Source organism: Mytilus edulis, chromosome 11 (assembly GCF_963676685.1).
Source record: "Mytilus edulis chromosome 11, xbMytEdul2.2, whole genome shotgun sequence".
NCBI classification, from domain to species: Eukaryota; Metazoa; Mollusca; class Bivalvia; order Mytilida; family Mytilidae; genus Mytilus; species Mytilus edulis.
In genome coordinates this window covers 63,897,953-63,913,884 of record NC_092354.1, presented here as the reverse complement: position 1 = coordinate 63,913,884, position 15,932 = coordinate 63,897,953, and the positions used below count along the sequence as shown (strand labels likewise).

General features: G+C 34.5%; 1 protein-coding gene across 1 annotated transcript; it reads left to right on the top strand.

Moving 5' to 3' along the window:
- Window positions 1–5,008: 5,008 nt before the first annotated feature.
- LOC139494938 (uncharacterized) lies at window positions 5,009–15,052 on the top strand. Its single transcript, XM_071283066.1, has 3 exons — window positions 5,009–5,373; window positions 8,434–8,670; window positions 14,347–15,052. Exons 2-3 carry the CDS (start codon window positions 8,452–8,454, stop codon window positions 14,932–14,934), a joined length of 807 nt encoding a protein of 268 aa, XP_071139167.1. The 5' UTR covers window positions 5,009–5,373; window positions 8,434–8,451; the 3' UTR covers window positions 14,935–15,052.
- Window positions 15,053–15,932: the final 880 nt, after the last annotated feature.

Sequence of the window (15,932 nt, the reverse complement as noted above, 5' to 3'; positions counted from 1 at the left end):
CGTGTCAGATTAGGGTGTATGCTGCACTAGAGAGTGAGAGTATATATGTGTCGATTGAAGTAGAATAACGTGTCAGATTAGGGTGTATGCTGCACTAGAAAATAAGAGTAGATTTGTGTCGATCGAAGTAGAATATAACGTGTCAGATTAGGGTGTATGCGACACTAGAAAATAAGAGTAGATTTGTGTCGATTGAAGTAGAATAACGTGTCAGATTAGGGTGTATACGGCACTAGAGAGTAAGAGTATATATGTGTCGATTGAAGTAGAATAACGTGTCAGATTAGGGTGTATACGGCACTAGAGAGTAAGAGTATATATGTGTCGATCAAAGTAGAATAACGTGTCAGGTTAGGGTGTATGCGGCACTAGACAGTAAGAGTATATATGTGTCGATTGAAGTAGAATAACGTGTCAGATTAGGGTGTATACGGCACTAGTGAGTAAGAGTATATATGTGTCGATCAAAGTAGAATAACGTGTCAGATTAGGGTGTATGCGGCACTAGAGAGTAAGAGTATATATGTGTCGATTGAAGTAGAATAACGTGTCAGATTAGGGTGTATGCGGCACTAGACAGTACGAGTATATTTGTGTCGATCAAAGTAGAATAACGTGTCAGATTAGGGTGTATACGACACTAGAGAGTAAGAGTATATATGTATCGATCAAAGTAGAATAACGTGTCAGATTAGGGTGTATGCGGCACTAGACAGTACGAGTATATTTGTGTCGATCAAAGTAGAATAACGTGTCAGATTAGGGTGTATACGACACTAGAGAGTAAGAGTATATATGTATCGATCAAAGTAGAATAACGTGTCAGATTAGGGTGTATGCGGCACTAGAGAGTAAGAGTTTATATGTATCGATCAAAGTAGAATAACGTGTCAGATTACGGTGTATGCGGCACTAGAGAGTAAGAGTTTATATGTATCGATCGAAGTAGAATAACGTGTCAGATTAGGGTGTATGCGGCAATAGAGAGTAAGAGTTTATATGTATCGATCGAAGTAGAATAACGTGTCAGATTAGGGTGTATGCGACACTAGAGAGTAAGAGTATATATGTGTCGATTGAAGTAGAATAACGTGTCAGATTAGGGTGTATGCGGCACTAGAGAGTAAGAGTATATATGTATCGATCAAAGTAGAATAACGTGTCAGATTAGGGTGTATGCGGCACTAGAGAGTAAGAGTATATATGTGTCGATCAAAGTAGAATAACGTGTCAGGTTAGGGTGTATGCGGCACTAGACAGTAAGAGTATATATGTGTCGATTGAAGTAGAATAACGTGTCAGATTAGGGTGTATACGACACTAGAGAGTAAGAGTATATATGTATCGATCAAAGTAGAATAACGTGTCAGATTAGGGTGTATGCGGCACTAGAGAGTAAGAGTTTATATGTATCGATCAAAGTAGAATAACGTGTCAGATTACGGTGTATGCTGCACTAGAGAGTGAGAGTATATATGTGTCGATTGAAGTAGAATAACGTGTCAGATTAGGGTGTATGCGGCACTAGAGAGTAAGAGTTTATATGTATCGATCAAAGTAGAATAACGTGTCAGCTTAGGGTGTATGCGGCACTAGACAGTAAGAGTTTATATGTATCGATCAAAGTAGAATAACGTGTCAGCTTAGGGTGTATGCGGCACTAGAGAGTAAGAATATATATGTGTCGATCAAAGTAGAATAACGTGTCAGCTATGGGTGTATGCGACACTAGAGAGTAAGAGTATATTTGTGTCGATCAAAGTAGAATAACGTGTCAGATTAGGGTGTATGCGGCACTAGAGAGTAAGAGTATATATGTGTCGATTGAAGTAGAATAACGTGTCAGATTAGGGTGTATGCGGCACTAGAGAGTGAGAGTATATATGTGTCGATTGAAGTAGAATAACGTGTCAGATTAGGGTGTATGCGGCACTAGAGAGTAAGAGTATATATGTGTCGATTGAAGTAGAATAACGTGTCAGATTAGGGTGTATGCGGCACTAGAGAGTAAGAGTATATATGTGTCGATCAAAGTAGAATAACGTGTCAGATTAGGGTGTATACGACACTAGAGAGTAAGAGTATATATGTGTCGATCAAAGTAGAATAACGTGTCAGATTAGGGTGTATACGGCACTAGAGAGTAAGAGTATATTTGTGTCGATCAAAGTAGAATAACGTGTCAGATTAGGGTGTATGCGGCACTAGAGAGTAAGAGTATATATGTGTCGATTGAAGTAGAATAACGTGTCAGATTAGGGTGTATGCTGCACTAGAGAGTGAGAGTATATATGTGTCGATTGAAGTAGAATAACGTGTCAGATTAGGGTGTATGCGGCACTAGAAAATAAGAGTAGATTTGTGTCGATCGAAGTAGAATATAACGTGTCAGATTAGGGTGTATGCGACACTAGAAAATAAGAGTAGATTTGTGTCGATTGAAGTAGAATAACGTGTCAGATTAGGGTGTATGCGACACTAGAAAATAAGAGTAGATTTGTGTCGATCGAAGTAGAATAACGTGTCAGATTAGGGTGTATGCGACACTAGAAAATAAGAGTAGATTTGTGTCGATCGAAGTAGAATAACGTGTCAGATTAGGGTGTATGCGACACTAGAAAATAAGAGTAGATTTGTGTCGATCGAAGTAGAATAACGTGTCAGATTAGGGTGTATGCGACACTAGAAAATAAGAGTAGATATGTGTCGATCGAAGTAGAATAACGTGTCAGATTACGGTGTATATGTGTCGATTGAAGTAGAATAACGTGTCAGATTAGGGTGTATGCGACACTAGAAAATAAGAGTAGATTTGTGTCCATCGAAGTAGAATAACGTGTCAGATTAGGGTGTATGCGGCACTAGAGAGTAAGAGTACATATGTGTCGATCGAAGTAGAATAACGTGTCAGATTAGGGTGTCATGACTTCCTGGGGACTGTTACCTTGGTTACTATCACGTTAAAATCCGATTCAGCATGTCGGTCAAATACAAGACAGGCTTAATTATCACAGAATATAAACACGTTTTTATGGTCCCGCAACGAAGTTGTCGGAGCCATATAGTTTAAACTCTTGTCCGAAATTCCGAAATTCCGAAATTCCGTCATTCCGTCATTCCGCAACAAACCATTATACGGAGTTTTTTCTATATACCTTCAGATACTAGGCTGATTTTTGGTTTGTGAGTTCACCATGATGAGTTACAGATCGAGTTTAAGTTTCGTTCAGCTTCGCTAATTTTTGCTGAAATTACGGGCTTTGAACTTTGATAAATTGTTGAAAATCACAGTTATACAGAGTTTTTTCTAAACGCCTTCAGATATTGGGCTGATTTTTGGTTTGTGGGTTAACCATGATGAGTTACAGATCAAGTTTTAAGATTTGTTCCCCTCCATTATTTTTGCCAAAATCAAGGGTTTACAACTTTGAAAATGGTTGAACATCACAGTAATACGGACTTTTTTCTAAACGCTTTCAGATATTGGGCTGATTTTTGGTATGTGAGGTAACCATGATGAAATACAGGTCAAGTTTAAGTTTGTTCCGCTTCGCTAATTTTTGCCGAAATTACGGGCTTTGGACTTTGATAAATTGTTGAAAATAACAGTTATACTGACTTTTTTCTAAACACTTTCAGATATTGGGCTGATTTTTGGTATGTGAGTTACTCATGATGAGTGACAGATCAAGTTTAAGTTTTGTTCCTCTCCACTATTTTTTGCCAAAATTAAGGGTTTACAACTTTGAAAATTGTTGAAAATCACAGTTATACAGACTTTTTTTTCTATAGGCCTTCACATTTTGAGCTGAGTTTTATTATACAGACTTTTTTCTATAGGCCTCCACATGTTGAGCTGAGTTTTGTTAACAGTTAATCTATAATTATGAACATATCAATGTGAGACTACCATCATGTTTGTGTCCATATTGGTTATTGAAATTGCAGATTTTCAATTTTCATCTAGTTCAAAACTATGATCATCATCAAAGAGATAAAACTGTGGTTCTGAACTACAATAATACGATAAGGGTAGTACGCTTTTGTCGAGGCTGCGACTTTTGTTGCAGAAAGCTCGGCATAGGGATAGTGATCCGGCAGCGGCGTTAGCTAACTTAATCAAAGCTTTATATTTTAGAAGGTGAAAGACCTGGATGCTTCATACTTTGTTTATAGTTGCCTCATGGTACAATTTTCCTTCAGTCACATGTCCAATGTCCTTGACCTCATTTTCATGGTTTAGTGACTACTTGAAAAAAGATTTTTTGTAATGTTAAATTCTCGCTTATTATAAGTAATAGGATAACTATATATGGTATGTACGTACCTTGCAATGTCCTCATGACTGTCAGATGTAGTTTTCACTTGACCTCAACCTCATTTCATGGATCAGTGAACAAGGGTTAAGTTTTGGTGGTCAAATCCATATCTCAGATATAAGCAATAGGTCAAGTATATTCGGTGTATGGGTGGGCTGTAAGATGTACATGTCCAACTGGCAGGTGTTGTCTGACCTTAACCTTATTTTCATGGTTCAATGGTTATATTTAAGTTTCTGCGTTTTGGTCTGTTTTTCTTATACTGTATGACATAGGTCTACAATAATTGGTGTATGCATTGAGTGTAAGGTGTACATATAGCCGCTAGGTGTCATCTGACCTTGACCTCATGTTCATGGTTCAGTGGTCAAAGTTAAGTTTTTTAGTTTTGGTCTTTTTTTTTTCAAATACTATATGCAATGGGTCAACTATATTTGGTGTATGGAAATATTTTATGATCTATATGTCAGTCACGCAGGTTTTGTTTGACCTTGACCTCATTTTTACGGTTTATTGCTCAGTGTTAAGTTTTTGTGTTTTTGGCCTGTTTTTCTTAAACTATAAACAATAGGTCAACTATATTTGTTGTATGGAAGAATTGTTAGCTGTGCATGTCTGCCGGGCATGGTTTATCTGACCTCGGCATCATTTTCATGTTTCATTGGTTAATGTTAGGTTTATGTGACAGTTTTAATAAAGATTGATATTTTGGATTGTCAACATAATATCCATGATTAGTAAAGAAGGCGAGACATTTTAGTGTGTGCACTCTTGTTGGTACTTTTATTTAAAGTTTTATAAAATATTATTCTTTTAGATAATCCATGGCTTATTCATATATTGATTCGTTGTGCCCTTTACAAAGTTTTTTACAATATTGATTGCCGTCTGTCTTATATAACCGCATTTGACATTTAAAAATGAATACACACGTTTGATACCGATTTTCATGTGTATTACTTGTATATTTATTTTTCTTTTAACAAATCAATACCTATTTCACATTGAACATGTATTGAGAAATCTTCGACAGTTTTAACAAGACAAGATAAAGGTAAGGCACTTAAATCATTCTAATGCTGAGTTCACAAGTAATTCGAATTCGATTCGCATTAACTAATTCGAATTAGTTTAATTCGCATTCGAAACGTTTAACAACCTAACTTTTGCCTCTAATGAGCACGGTCAGCTTTTATAGAAAAATCTCTATAGAACATATTCAATTCATAATTTCTTCTAAATAAGGGATGTATATTTAATATATTATTTAAACAGCTATTCAACCGTTAAAGATTGGGTCATGTCACAAAAAATTAGAATAAAGTCCTTTCATATATACATTTAAGAATAGAATGCTTCTTTTTGTTACTTCATAGGGGTGTAAAATCGTTGACCGAAGTACATTTTGTAATGAAGCGCGGAAGCGCTTCAGTCTAAAAATGTGCGCACGGTCAACGTTTTTACAACAACCCTATATATGAAGTTATAAAAAGAAGCATTCAATACTTTTAAATATATTTTTAGCTATAAAGATCATGAAAACACGAATTTTATCAATTTTTTATTTAATTTACTTATGCACTTTATTTTGGGACCTCGTGTGTTATCATGAATGAAAAGTTTTATCGAGTAATGCACTTGCTTAAGGAATAACACGTTATGTGTAGTTAGCCAACCAGAATTATATAACGCATTATAGTAAAACATACATCTAATGTAATTATTTGAGAATAAAACATCTAACTAAGTGTCATTGCCGATTGTATTCTCTATACATACCTCTTATTTATATATATTATCGATATCTATTTTTAATTTTTAATATCAAATTTTAAATTAGTTGCGGGAAATGGAATTTTTTTATATCCCTTTGTTTATTTTCATACAATAAAATATTTTCTACCAGATCTTAGATTTTCTTTTAGAGATTTATAGAACTTTTACTATATGTGACCAGCCACGGCATATCGGCTTAATATGGAGGTAGCACGTCATTGTGAGAAAAACGCCGTTAACTATACCACTTTCAGGCTTAATAGGAGGGTACATTGTCTAAAATTTGTTTTTTGTATATTTACCTAGAATATTCCGAAACAAAACTCTCTGTCATGTTATTATGACATATTTGTTGTAATAGCAATGAAACGAGTCATTTCGAATACCGGTATGAAAATGAGACTGTTCTATGACGACTTTTATTTATTGAAGACACTAATTTATAAAACACAAAATTAGTGTATTTATTGGCTCTTAGTGATGTTCAATAGCGTATTTGAAAAAATTTCAAAGACTTGAATTTACTACTATACAAGCAATTCTTAGCTTTATTTTAGAACATGTAATTTAAACTTGTTGAAATGAAGTTAGTTTAAAATTTGTCAAAGTAAGCTTCAAGAATTCCTTTTTTAATTAAGATTTATTATGCATGTCTCTAAACATAGTATGCGACGCGTAACAGTTTATAAGTAGGTGTTCTCATATATGCATTTGATGCGGTGCATTTATTATGGATATATTTCAGACTTCATTTATGAAAGAATTTGTTTTAAAGCAGAGCATTTTTTGTTTGTTTGTAGCTCTATTTTAGAACATGTAATTTAAACTTGTTGAAATGAAGTTAGTTTAAAATTTGTCAAAGTATTATAAGCTTTAAGAATTCCCTTTTTTAATTTAGATTTAGTATGCATGTCTCGATCTATACATAGTATGCGACGCGTAACAGTTTATAAATAGAAGTTCTCTTTTATGCATTTGATACGGTGCATTTATAATGGATATATTTCAGACTTCATTTATGAAAGGAAATCTATAGAGCAGAAATTTGATTTTTTTTTGTATCAATTTAAAATTTAGATTCAATTTCACTTCAAACGATAAAGTAAAACTTCTTCAAAACTTATATATGATGTATAGTTCGGCGTCCGCAAAAAAGAAGCCAAGGAAAGTGTTTATCTCTTCTTCACAAATATGTATTTCATTGACTGATCTCGATATTTATCATGTTTATAATTTTTTAAGCAATGACGTTCTACCTCCATAAGCCTGCAAATGTCATGGCGGGTCACATATATGATCAACAAAATTCAATAGGAATAGCCTTACAAATTTTCCGCATCAGGTGGCGTTGTTGTTCCATAGGTGATTAATCTGGCGTTTGAATCACGTCAGGCGCTTGAAACCAACGTAAACAAACAATGACACAACGACGTGAACTTATATTTTAAGATCGTTCAAGCTTTGTAGAACTATAACATGCTCCAAAGATGTTGTGTGCCTCCTATTTCTATAGATAGTTTTGTAATAGTTGGGAACGACCATACACGACCTTAATTCTATATCACAAGCCTTCAAGTTTGATCTTCGTAGTAAGAATACGCACTTTAGCATTAGGGTCCATCCATTGATTTCGTGATTGTATACAATTTCATTTCTTTCCCTCTGAAATAGTTCATTGACAAAGCGGCCATCTTTTCATACTTTTTTCTTTGCTTTTTTGTTGAAATATTTCATTATTTTGTCCACTCCGTACGTTATTCATCTTCGAAACGTTACATACGTTAATTTTATCAATCCATTGTTCTTCTACGAAACGTTTTATAATGAAACTGTTTGACCCATCAATTCGTTCGTCTTCAGATTATGAGTATATAAAAAATAATGACCATCCAAGTGTTTCATAATGTATTATTATTGTAGAAGAACGAACTAACATTGTATGTTTCCCTTGAAACGCATTGTAAAACAAAAGATCAAAAACCCCAGACCCTCCCTTCTTCTCTTTTTGGGATACGCCACTGCATTGTGCAGGGGCGGATCTAGCAATTTTAAAAGGGGGTCGTAACACAGGACAAATAGTGCGTGTGTGTGTGGGGGGGGGGGGGGGGGGTGTCCAACCACATGTTCCCATTCAAATTCATTGATCGTCCAAAAAAGGGGGCTTCAAACCCCCGGAACCCCCTTCCCCCTTTGGATCCGCCACTGGTGTGGTCTATATGTCATAGTTGTTCTCTCTTTTCTTTCTATCGATTGTATAGTTCAAAGCAATTCGGTTTCTCAATTTGTCACTGCCGAGTCTAAATTTCGTAGCAATGAATTTTTCTCATTTTTTTTCCAGAGTATCAACCGAAACAAAATGCCGGACCTAAATGTAAAAGATTTGTTGTTATTTCTGTTTTCTGGTTACACGCTAGTCAGTTTATATTATATGACGTCATCAAAAAAAGTTGACAATCCATTTCCGGTTCAGGGTGTTCAGTGTGATTTACGTCTAGATAGTATATGCAAGCAACGAAATACTGTATCAGGGATGCTGAATAGACTGAGTCAAAAGATGGGGAAAATGCAGTGTGAGGTAAACATAAAGCAGAGTAATATAGAGAATCAAAACGATTTATTGTTGAAGGCTGTACGGTGACCTATATAGTTTTTTCTCGCCTTGACGGAGTCAAAAAGCGAGACATAGGCATGCTGTTTCCGGCGTCGGCGGCGACGACGGCGCCAACAATGTATTAGTTTGTGATTAAGTCAGTTTTATGGGGAATCACTAGTGGTCGATCAATGATAATTAATATGCAGATGTATTACCATTGCCAGGCCGCATTGCCATGGAGATTATTTGGCTCCGCCCCTCAGTCATGGTCTATTGACTTTAAATGGTTTGCTTACTTTACATGTATTAGTTTGTGTGATTAGGTCAGTTTATGGAGATCCATTTGTGGAATGTCAATGATAATTGGTATGCAGATGTAAATGTATTCCATGTACCATTGCCAGATCGCATTGCCATGGAGATTATTTGGCTCCGCCCCCTCGGTCATGGTCTATTGACTTTGAATGGTTTGCTTACTTTATATGTATTATTTTGTGATTAGGTCAGTTTATGGGAAACCACTAGTGGTAGGTCAATGATAATTGGTATGCAGATGTATTACCATTGCCACATCTCATTGTCAAGGAGATCATTTGACTCCGCCCCGTAAGTCATGGTCTATTGACTTTAAATGGTTTGCTTACTTTACATGTATTAGTTTGTGATTTGGTCAGTTTATGGGGATCCATTTGTGGAAGGTCTATTGACTTTAAATGGATTGCATTATCAAAATTACAAAAAGGCGAGACATATCTCTGTGACAACAGTTTATTAATTTCTGTCATTTTGTCTCTTGCATAGAGTTGTCACATAGGCAATCATACCTAGTTTTCGTATTTTCATATTTTAGATTGATTGTTTCAGAAACTGAATCTTTTTTTAATGTATTTAATTTCGATTGTTCGTCTATAACATGCATGAATTATTCGCGACTGACATAAGGCAAGTAATAAATCAATCAACCGACTAACAAACCATTAACCAACCTTCTCGGTAGACCATATAATCAGTTGAACGGCAAACGATTTAATGGCTTCTAAGTTCAAGACATTGGTCACGTGATAAAAGGTCAGAGTTTACGATTTTTTGGTAAACGTGCATGTCTCCTGGTTTTTGGACTCGTATCGTCTTATTTGTACTCGTACATTAATAAAAACCAAAGTGTTCAATTCTAGATTGAATAAGCTTTCTTATTTTATATAATTATAATAAAAAAGTATTGTTAAAATGTTATAAATTCACGACTGAAGTGAAACTTTTTTTCTGAAAATTTGCCTAGGTCCACGGAAAATCCTTAATAAATCCTTAAATAGGTTTGGTAACGTGTTGAGGGGTATAAAATATGAAGTAAAACCGTTTTTTGCTCCTAATGTAACAATATCAGATCACAAAAACCCCGGATACGCAATTGTGTCAGTTTATTCGTGGCGAAGCGGAGATCAAAGGGAGATAACTCGGTACGCGCATCGTAGGATATTGCAAGTTCACAACAGTAAATTTGAGTAAAATCAATGATTGCAGATCTATTTCGAAGAGTTCTTGAATACCTTTCAATATTCCATGCTCCTCTACTGTTGTAACATTAAAATAGTCATGGAAAGGTTGAAAATGACATTTTTTTCAAGTTCTTACAGGTTTTTGAACACTTCCAAAGAAGACAATTACTTACATTTTATAATAACAGACTGACTTTTTCTCTGAAACTTGAACTTATTGTATATATATATATATATTCTCAAACACCCTTTTGGTAGATAGAAGGATACAAGATGGGTTTATCAGTCATTTGTCAGAAGAACCTGTGTTACAATAGAAGCAGAAGCAGAAGATTACATTTAAACAAAAATATGGAAAAAAAAGGAAATATAGTCTTCAAAATTGTGACCATTACCATAGATGATCATAGATTGAAAATAAAATCAATCTGCAGTGGTCAGAAGTACATGCACAATTTTTGTGATTTTTGGTGATTGGAACCTCCTCTTTTTGTGGAAGATTAATGCATTTGAATGGGATCATGCATATAGTTGGAACCCTCCTTTTTATCCTTGGTTGAGAATACCACCACTTATGTTTGAAATTTTCTGGATTCACCCTGAGATAAGAAACTACATAAGTTGTACAAGTTCTGTTGCTTGCCTTAATCAAGAGAAAAAAATCTGAACATCCAAAGAACCAGAAAGGGATTTAAAACATAATAATCAACACAAAGATAACTGAACAAAAGCTGTATTGCAATCTGATATCCTGCAGTTATCATAAATCCTATTATATGTAATATTTCAAGTTTTGCTTTATATTTCTTCTTCTTTCTTATATTTGAATTCAAAAGTCCTGCAACCAACTGTCCTTTCAATTAAATTATTGATTGGATAATAACCTAAGCTGACCAGTATAAAATAAAATTTGAAAATGCTTTGTTGAAATAAAATAGTGGTATTATGTCATTAGATATACTGAATCAACTTCAAATTTAATCCAAATTCACATTTACCTGCTCTAAAATGCATAGTCAATTGGACTACAAAAACCTGAGACTACTTCAATGTATAACATAGAGATTGTGGTCACTTCCCATGTTATAGTAGTCTCAGACAAAAACAAAACTGACTTAAATACAGTATGTTCAGAATTTTTTTGAAAAAGGACAACAAAAAGAAATTTATTATTCTGATATATCAGAAATAAATTCAAAGCGGAATGACAGTTCTTTTAATTGAGATAACCAGTTTAATAACATTATTTACTATATAAAAAAACTCATGATATTATCTGGATTTACATAATCATTGACTAAGCTTGTCATCAACTCACTTACTTTAAATGCTTTTAAAAGTTAACCTGTCAGTACTAAAATAAAGAAATGTGGTATAAGACAAGATATTTTATTCCAATTAAAGGGCATATGAAGAGCAAAGTAATGTAATGGAACAATGATGTTGATATAAATCAGATAAATATGGAGATAACCAACTCCATTCTTAGATTTTAAACCACAGCCAGATCAGAGCCACACATATATTTGAAAAGGCATATAACAATTATATCTTCAATTAACAGGCAAATATTCCCAAAGGCCCAATTAAAACAATATCTGTACTCTATATTGATAGTTTTCTGAGTTCAAAACATTTATTTTTCAACACTTTTCAATGCCTCTAGGTTTTCTTGAATGAAAAGCCAATTAGATTTGGCACTTGTGCTTAACTTTTCAATTTTTTTACAACTTATTATTATATTATCATTAAATTCTTTTCTTAAAACTTATAAAGGGGAAACTGACATTTATGGTATAGTTGCCAATGAGATAACATTCTGGAAACTTATCACCAGAGTCCAAGTCTCTGTTAGCAGTGACAGTTAAATTACAAGTCACTTTACATACATCAACAATCAATACATTCCATTGTTTTAAGGCAAATGAGGAAAATAAGAGTAACAATAGCTTTTGCCTTACTACATGCACAAGAGAACATTAGAAATTATAATATAAATAAGTAAATATCAGAGGCAAAAAAGACAGGACTTATAGCCACTGGACTTTTAGTAAAGTATGCCCTTACTAATCCTTAGAGGAGCTGCTGTATACTAGAAAAAATGATGTTGATGATTTAACCCCATCAATTAGCATTTTAGCATTACATTATTGTCAATTGCTATCTGTTCTATTTGTTCCAACCTGTTATGAGAGTCAAAATGTATACCTAGGGTGGGAATTAAACCCATGTACGTTCATTTACTTTATTGTTCTTTGTGTACATAAAATGTACATGTACATGAAATATATCAAATGCAAAAAATGCTGTAATGTATCATTACACCCTCACTAGTTAAGGACCAAGTAAAGGAAGTCCCTGCACCTACCTAGACGTATTTCTTGGGTAAGATGTATTATATAACTCTTGAAAGTATAACACGATAAAGGTTATTGGTAAGTATATAGTAACATCAACGTGCAATTCAGGTAAACACACTGTCGAACATAAACAATCTACCACGTGTTTGTCTGCTGTGCTTGAATTCAAAACAACCCATCAGACTTATTTACACGAATTTTGCTCAAGCAGACAGTTAAATATGTCCGTTTACCTTATGGGGTCTGTTAAGAATGGATTTGCTGTTATAAATTGTGTATGCATGGAAATATAAGGAAGATAACATTGATTTTTACCGTAACTTTTGAATACACAACATTCCCAAGGTATCCCCACAAAACACATGGCTACTTTGTAACGACGGCTGGTAACGTGTAGCCACTTTCTAACGGCAAATTTAATTGGATGATCTTCAAAGATCAATAATAAAATTGCTAGTAAATGATTGGATACGAATTTGTGTCAGATTATAAATAGGTGAAAAAATGTAAACATTGAAATCCGCCATCTTGACGTAGGAAACAAACTAATTTTCAGTCTTGGATTAAAGGACATTGCGCACATTGCCAGCGTATCATGCATAAACAGTCATCTGCAAATATATCTTTCAATTTGTGTTTTACACTTATTTTTCTATGTTTTAGTTAATTTAATGTTTTAATTTACTACAGAATGGGACATCGTTCTCAAAGATGCCGCAGAAAAAATTATAGGTGGCGCTGTTTGTGGGCGTAAACATTTTACATACGGGTTCTTTTTTTGTCGACAAATTGACCTCTATCTGTCAGATTCAGGCGTTTGCCTTCCAACTGTAATGATGCATTACAAACATGTAAGGGATACTCAATTTTTCAACAAATTATTTGTGTCTTTTGGGCTTTCCCTGTAAACTGATTCCCTGTCCTTAATCTAGTTTGCTCTATTACATGTAACAAGGTTGACTCAGATAAACGTATACTTCACTGAAAGAGAACCAGCACAAACATGTGAACATGCTGTAAACAAACCATAAACTATGAATAACAAGAATGTGTCCATAGTACACGAATGCCCCACTCGCACTATCATTTTCTATGTTCAGTGGACCGTGAAATTGGGGTCAAAACTTTAATTTGGAATTAAAATTGGAAAGATCATATCATAGGGAACATGTGTACTAAGTTTCAAGTTGATGTAACTTTAACTTCATCAAAAACTACCTTGACCAAAAACTTTAACCTGAACTTCGCACTATCATTTTCTACGTTCAGTGGACCATGAAATTGGGGTCAAAACTATAATTTGGCATTAAAATTAGAAAGATCATATCATGGGGAACAAGTGTACTAAGTTTCAAGTTGATTGGACTTCAACTTCTTCAAAAACTACCTTGACCAAAAACTTTAACCTGAAGCGGACGGACGAACGGAGGCACAGACCAGAAAACATAATGCCCCTCTACTATCGTAGGTGGGGCATAAAAATGAAGTAAGGTATATACATACGTCTATGCGAACAATCCAAGAACCAAAAAAGGGAGTCCGTTAGTTTTCTCGTTTGAACTGTTTTACATTGTCATTTCGGGGCCTTTTATAGATGACTATGCGGTAAGAGATTTTCTCATTGTTAAAGGTCGTACGGTGACATATAGTTGTTAATTTCTGTGTCATTTTGGTCTCTTGTGGAGACTTGTCTCATTGGCAAGCATACCACATCTTCTATTTTATATTTAACAGTAGACATGTGAGAAATTTAGTATGTCGAGCATATTAAATTACAATTAATTGTGTTCATTCCATTTCAGAGAAGCAAAGGAACAGCTGAAGGAGGGGGTTATTGTAAACGTGGTGCGCATTTGGGAGCAGATAAAACACTTCTTCCTGCATTGTCCAACTTTTTACAAGGAAAAACTGTTGCAAGCTTCGGAGACGGAACTGGACAGTATAAAAACGAGCTTTTAAAATTAGGCAAGATAAAATCATATGATTCATATGATGGTGGACCTTTTTCTGAAGAAGAGAGTAAGGGGAATGTTAAATATATGGACCTTACTATTCCTCAATATGGACTACACGTGTATGATTGGGTTATGTCAATTGAAGTAGCCGAGCATATACCAAAGCAATACGAGAGAATATTTTTAGATAATATTTTTAGACATGCTAAAGATGGAATTATTTTAAGTTGGGCCGTTCCTGGACAAGGTGGATTCATGCATGTTAACAATAAATCAGTTCAATACGTCATGCAAGTTATGAATAAAAACGGATTTCAGCTTGATGAAAATTCGTCAAAACTTTTACAACAGTCTTGCACCTTTCCGCATCTTAAACGTAACCTCTATGTATATACTAGAATATTACCATTTGATAATCAAAATGTGTATGTATAACTTTAAAAAGAAGGTGTGTTAAGTGTTTACAGTATTGGAATTGAAAAATAAAAATATATTTTACATTTATATGTCAGATGTTCAAAAGACAGTTCTGAATAAACATACTTTGGAATTAGCGTTATTTCTTTTTAATACATTTTAGAATGACTCCTATTTTTTTTGGGGGGGGGGGGGGGGTGAGCATTCCAGGAAAACTAGTTCTTTTTTGTATCTAAAGTCACGTTCAAATAAGGAAGCCGGAGGAGGGCTGTGTGTTCTTGTATATGTCTGTTACTAATTTGACGATCTCAAAGGCTTACAAGCAAAATCCAATATATTTTCAACAACTTTTATAGATGACAATCGGTAGATATGTATATAAGATTAACATACAGAGGGAAATATGATGTGTTTATCGTCTTCTCCTCGGCTATATATCATGGTGCTCAGTTGTTCCGATAATATCGAGACTCAAGACGTAGGCATCACTAGAACGTATCGGTAATGTCACAGTGCCCGTTGGAAAACTATCAGCAACGAAACAATATTACTGCGTCAAACATAAAACTATCTAAGAGAGGTAAAAGATCAGTAATAGTGCGATAAGCAGCTTATCATGGCTTTTGTGTATGAATATCGTAAAATGGTTCATGAAGACAGAAACCCTTTAGAACAATTCGACTGTGAACAATACATTTGTGATGATGAATGAGAAAATTTGGTTAAAATGGAACACGGTCCTATAAAGAGGAAGAAAAAGAGACTTTGTATAAACAACTTTCGAGTTTGTTCTTCACCGGTAAAAAAACCTCGTCAATTATGCGAACCTTTATGACGTATTTTATCAAATAGAGGGAATCGTATGTATCCCTGCACTATTAATGTCCATCAAGCGTGTACGTGATAGTCATTGTGCAGGATAAACTAGAAATAATGTTTGTTCTATAGGTACTTAATCACAATTCCCTAACAAGCATTAGCCTTTCAAAAAGGGCTAAGTCGACTCTTTGTTGATT

Bases quoted from the DNA above. Each gene is read 5' to 3' on its own strand.
- LOC139494938 (XM_071283066.1), top strand. From the start codon at position 8,452: ATGCCGGACCTAAATGTAAAAGATTTGTTGTTATTTCTGTTTTCTGGT. The intron at 8,671-14,346 runs GTAAACATAAAG...ATTCCATTTCAG, and splicing joins TGGGGAAAATGCAGTGTGAG to AGAAGCAAAGGAACAGCTGA.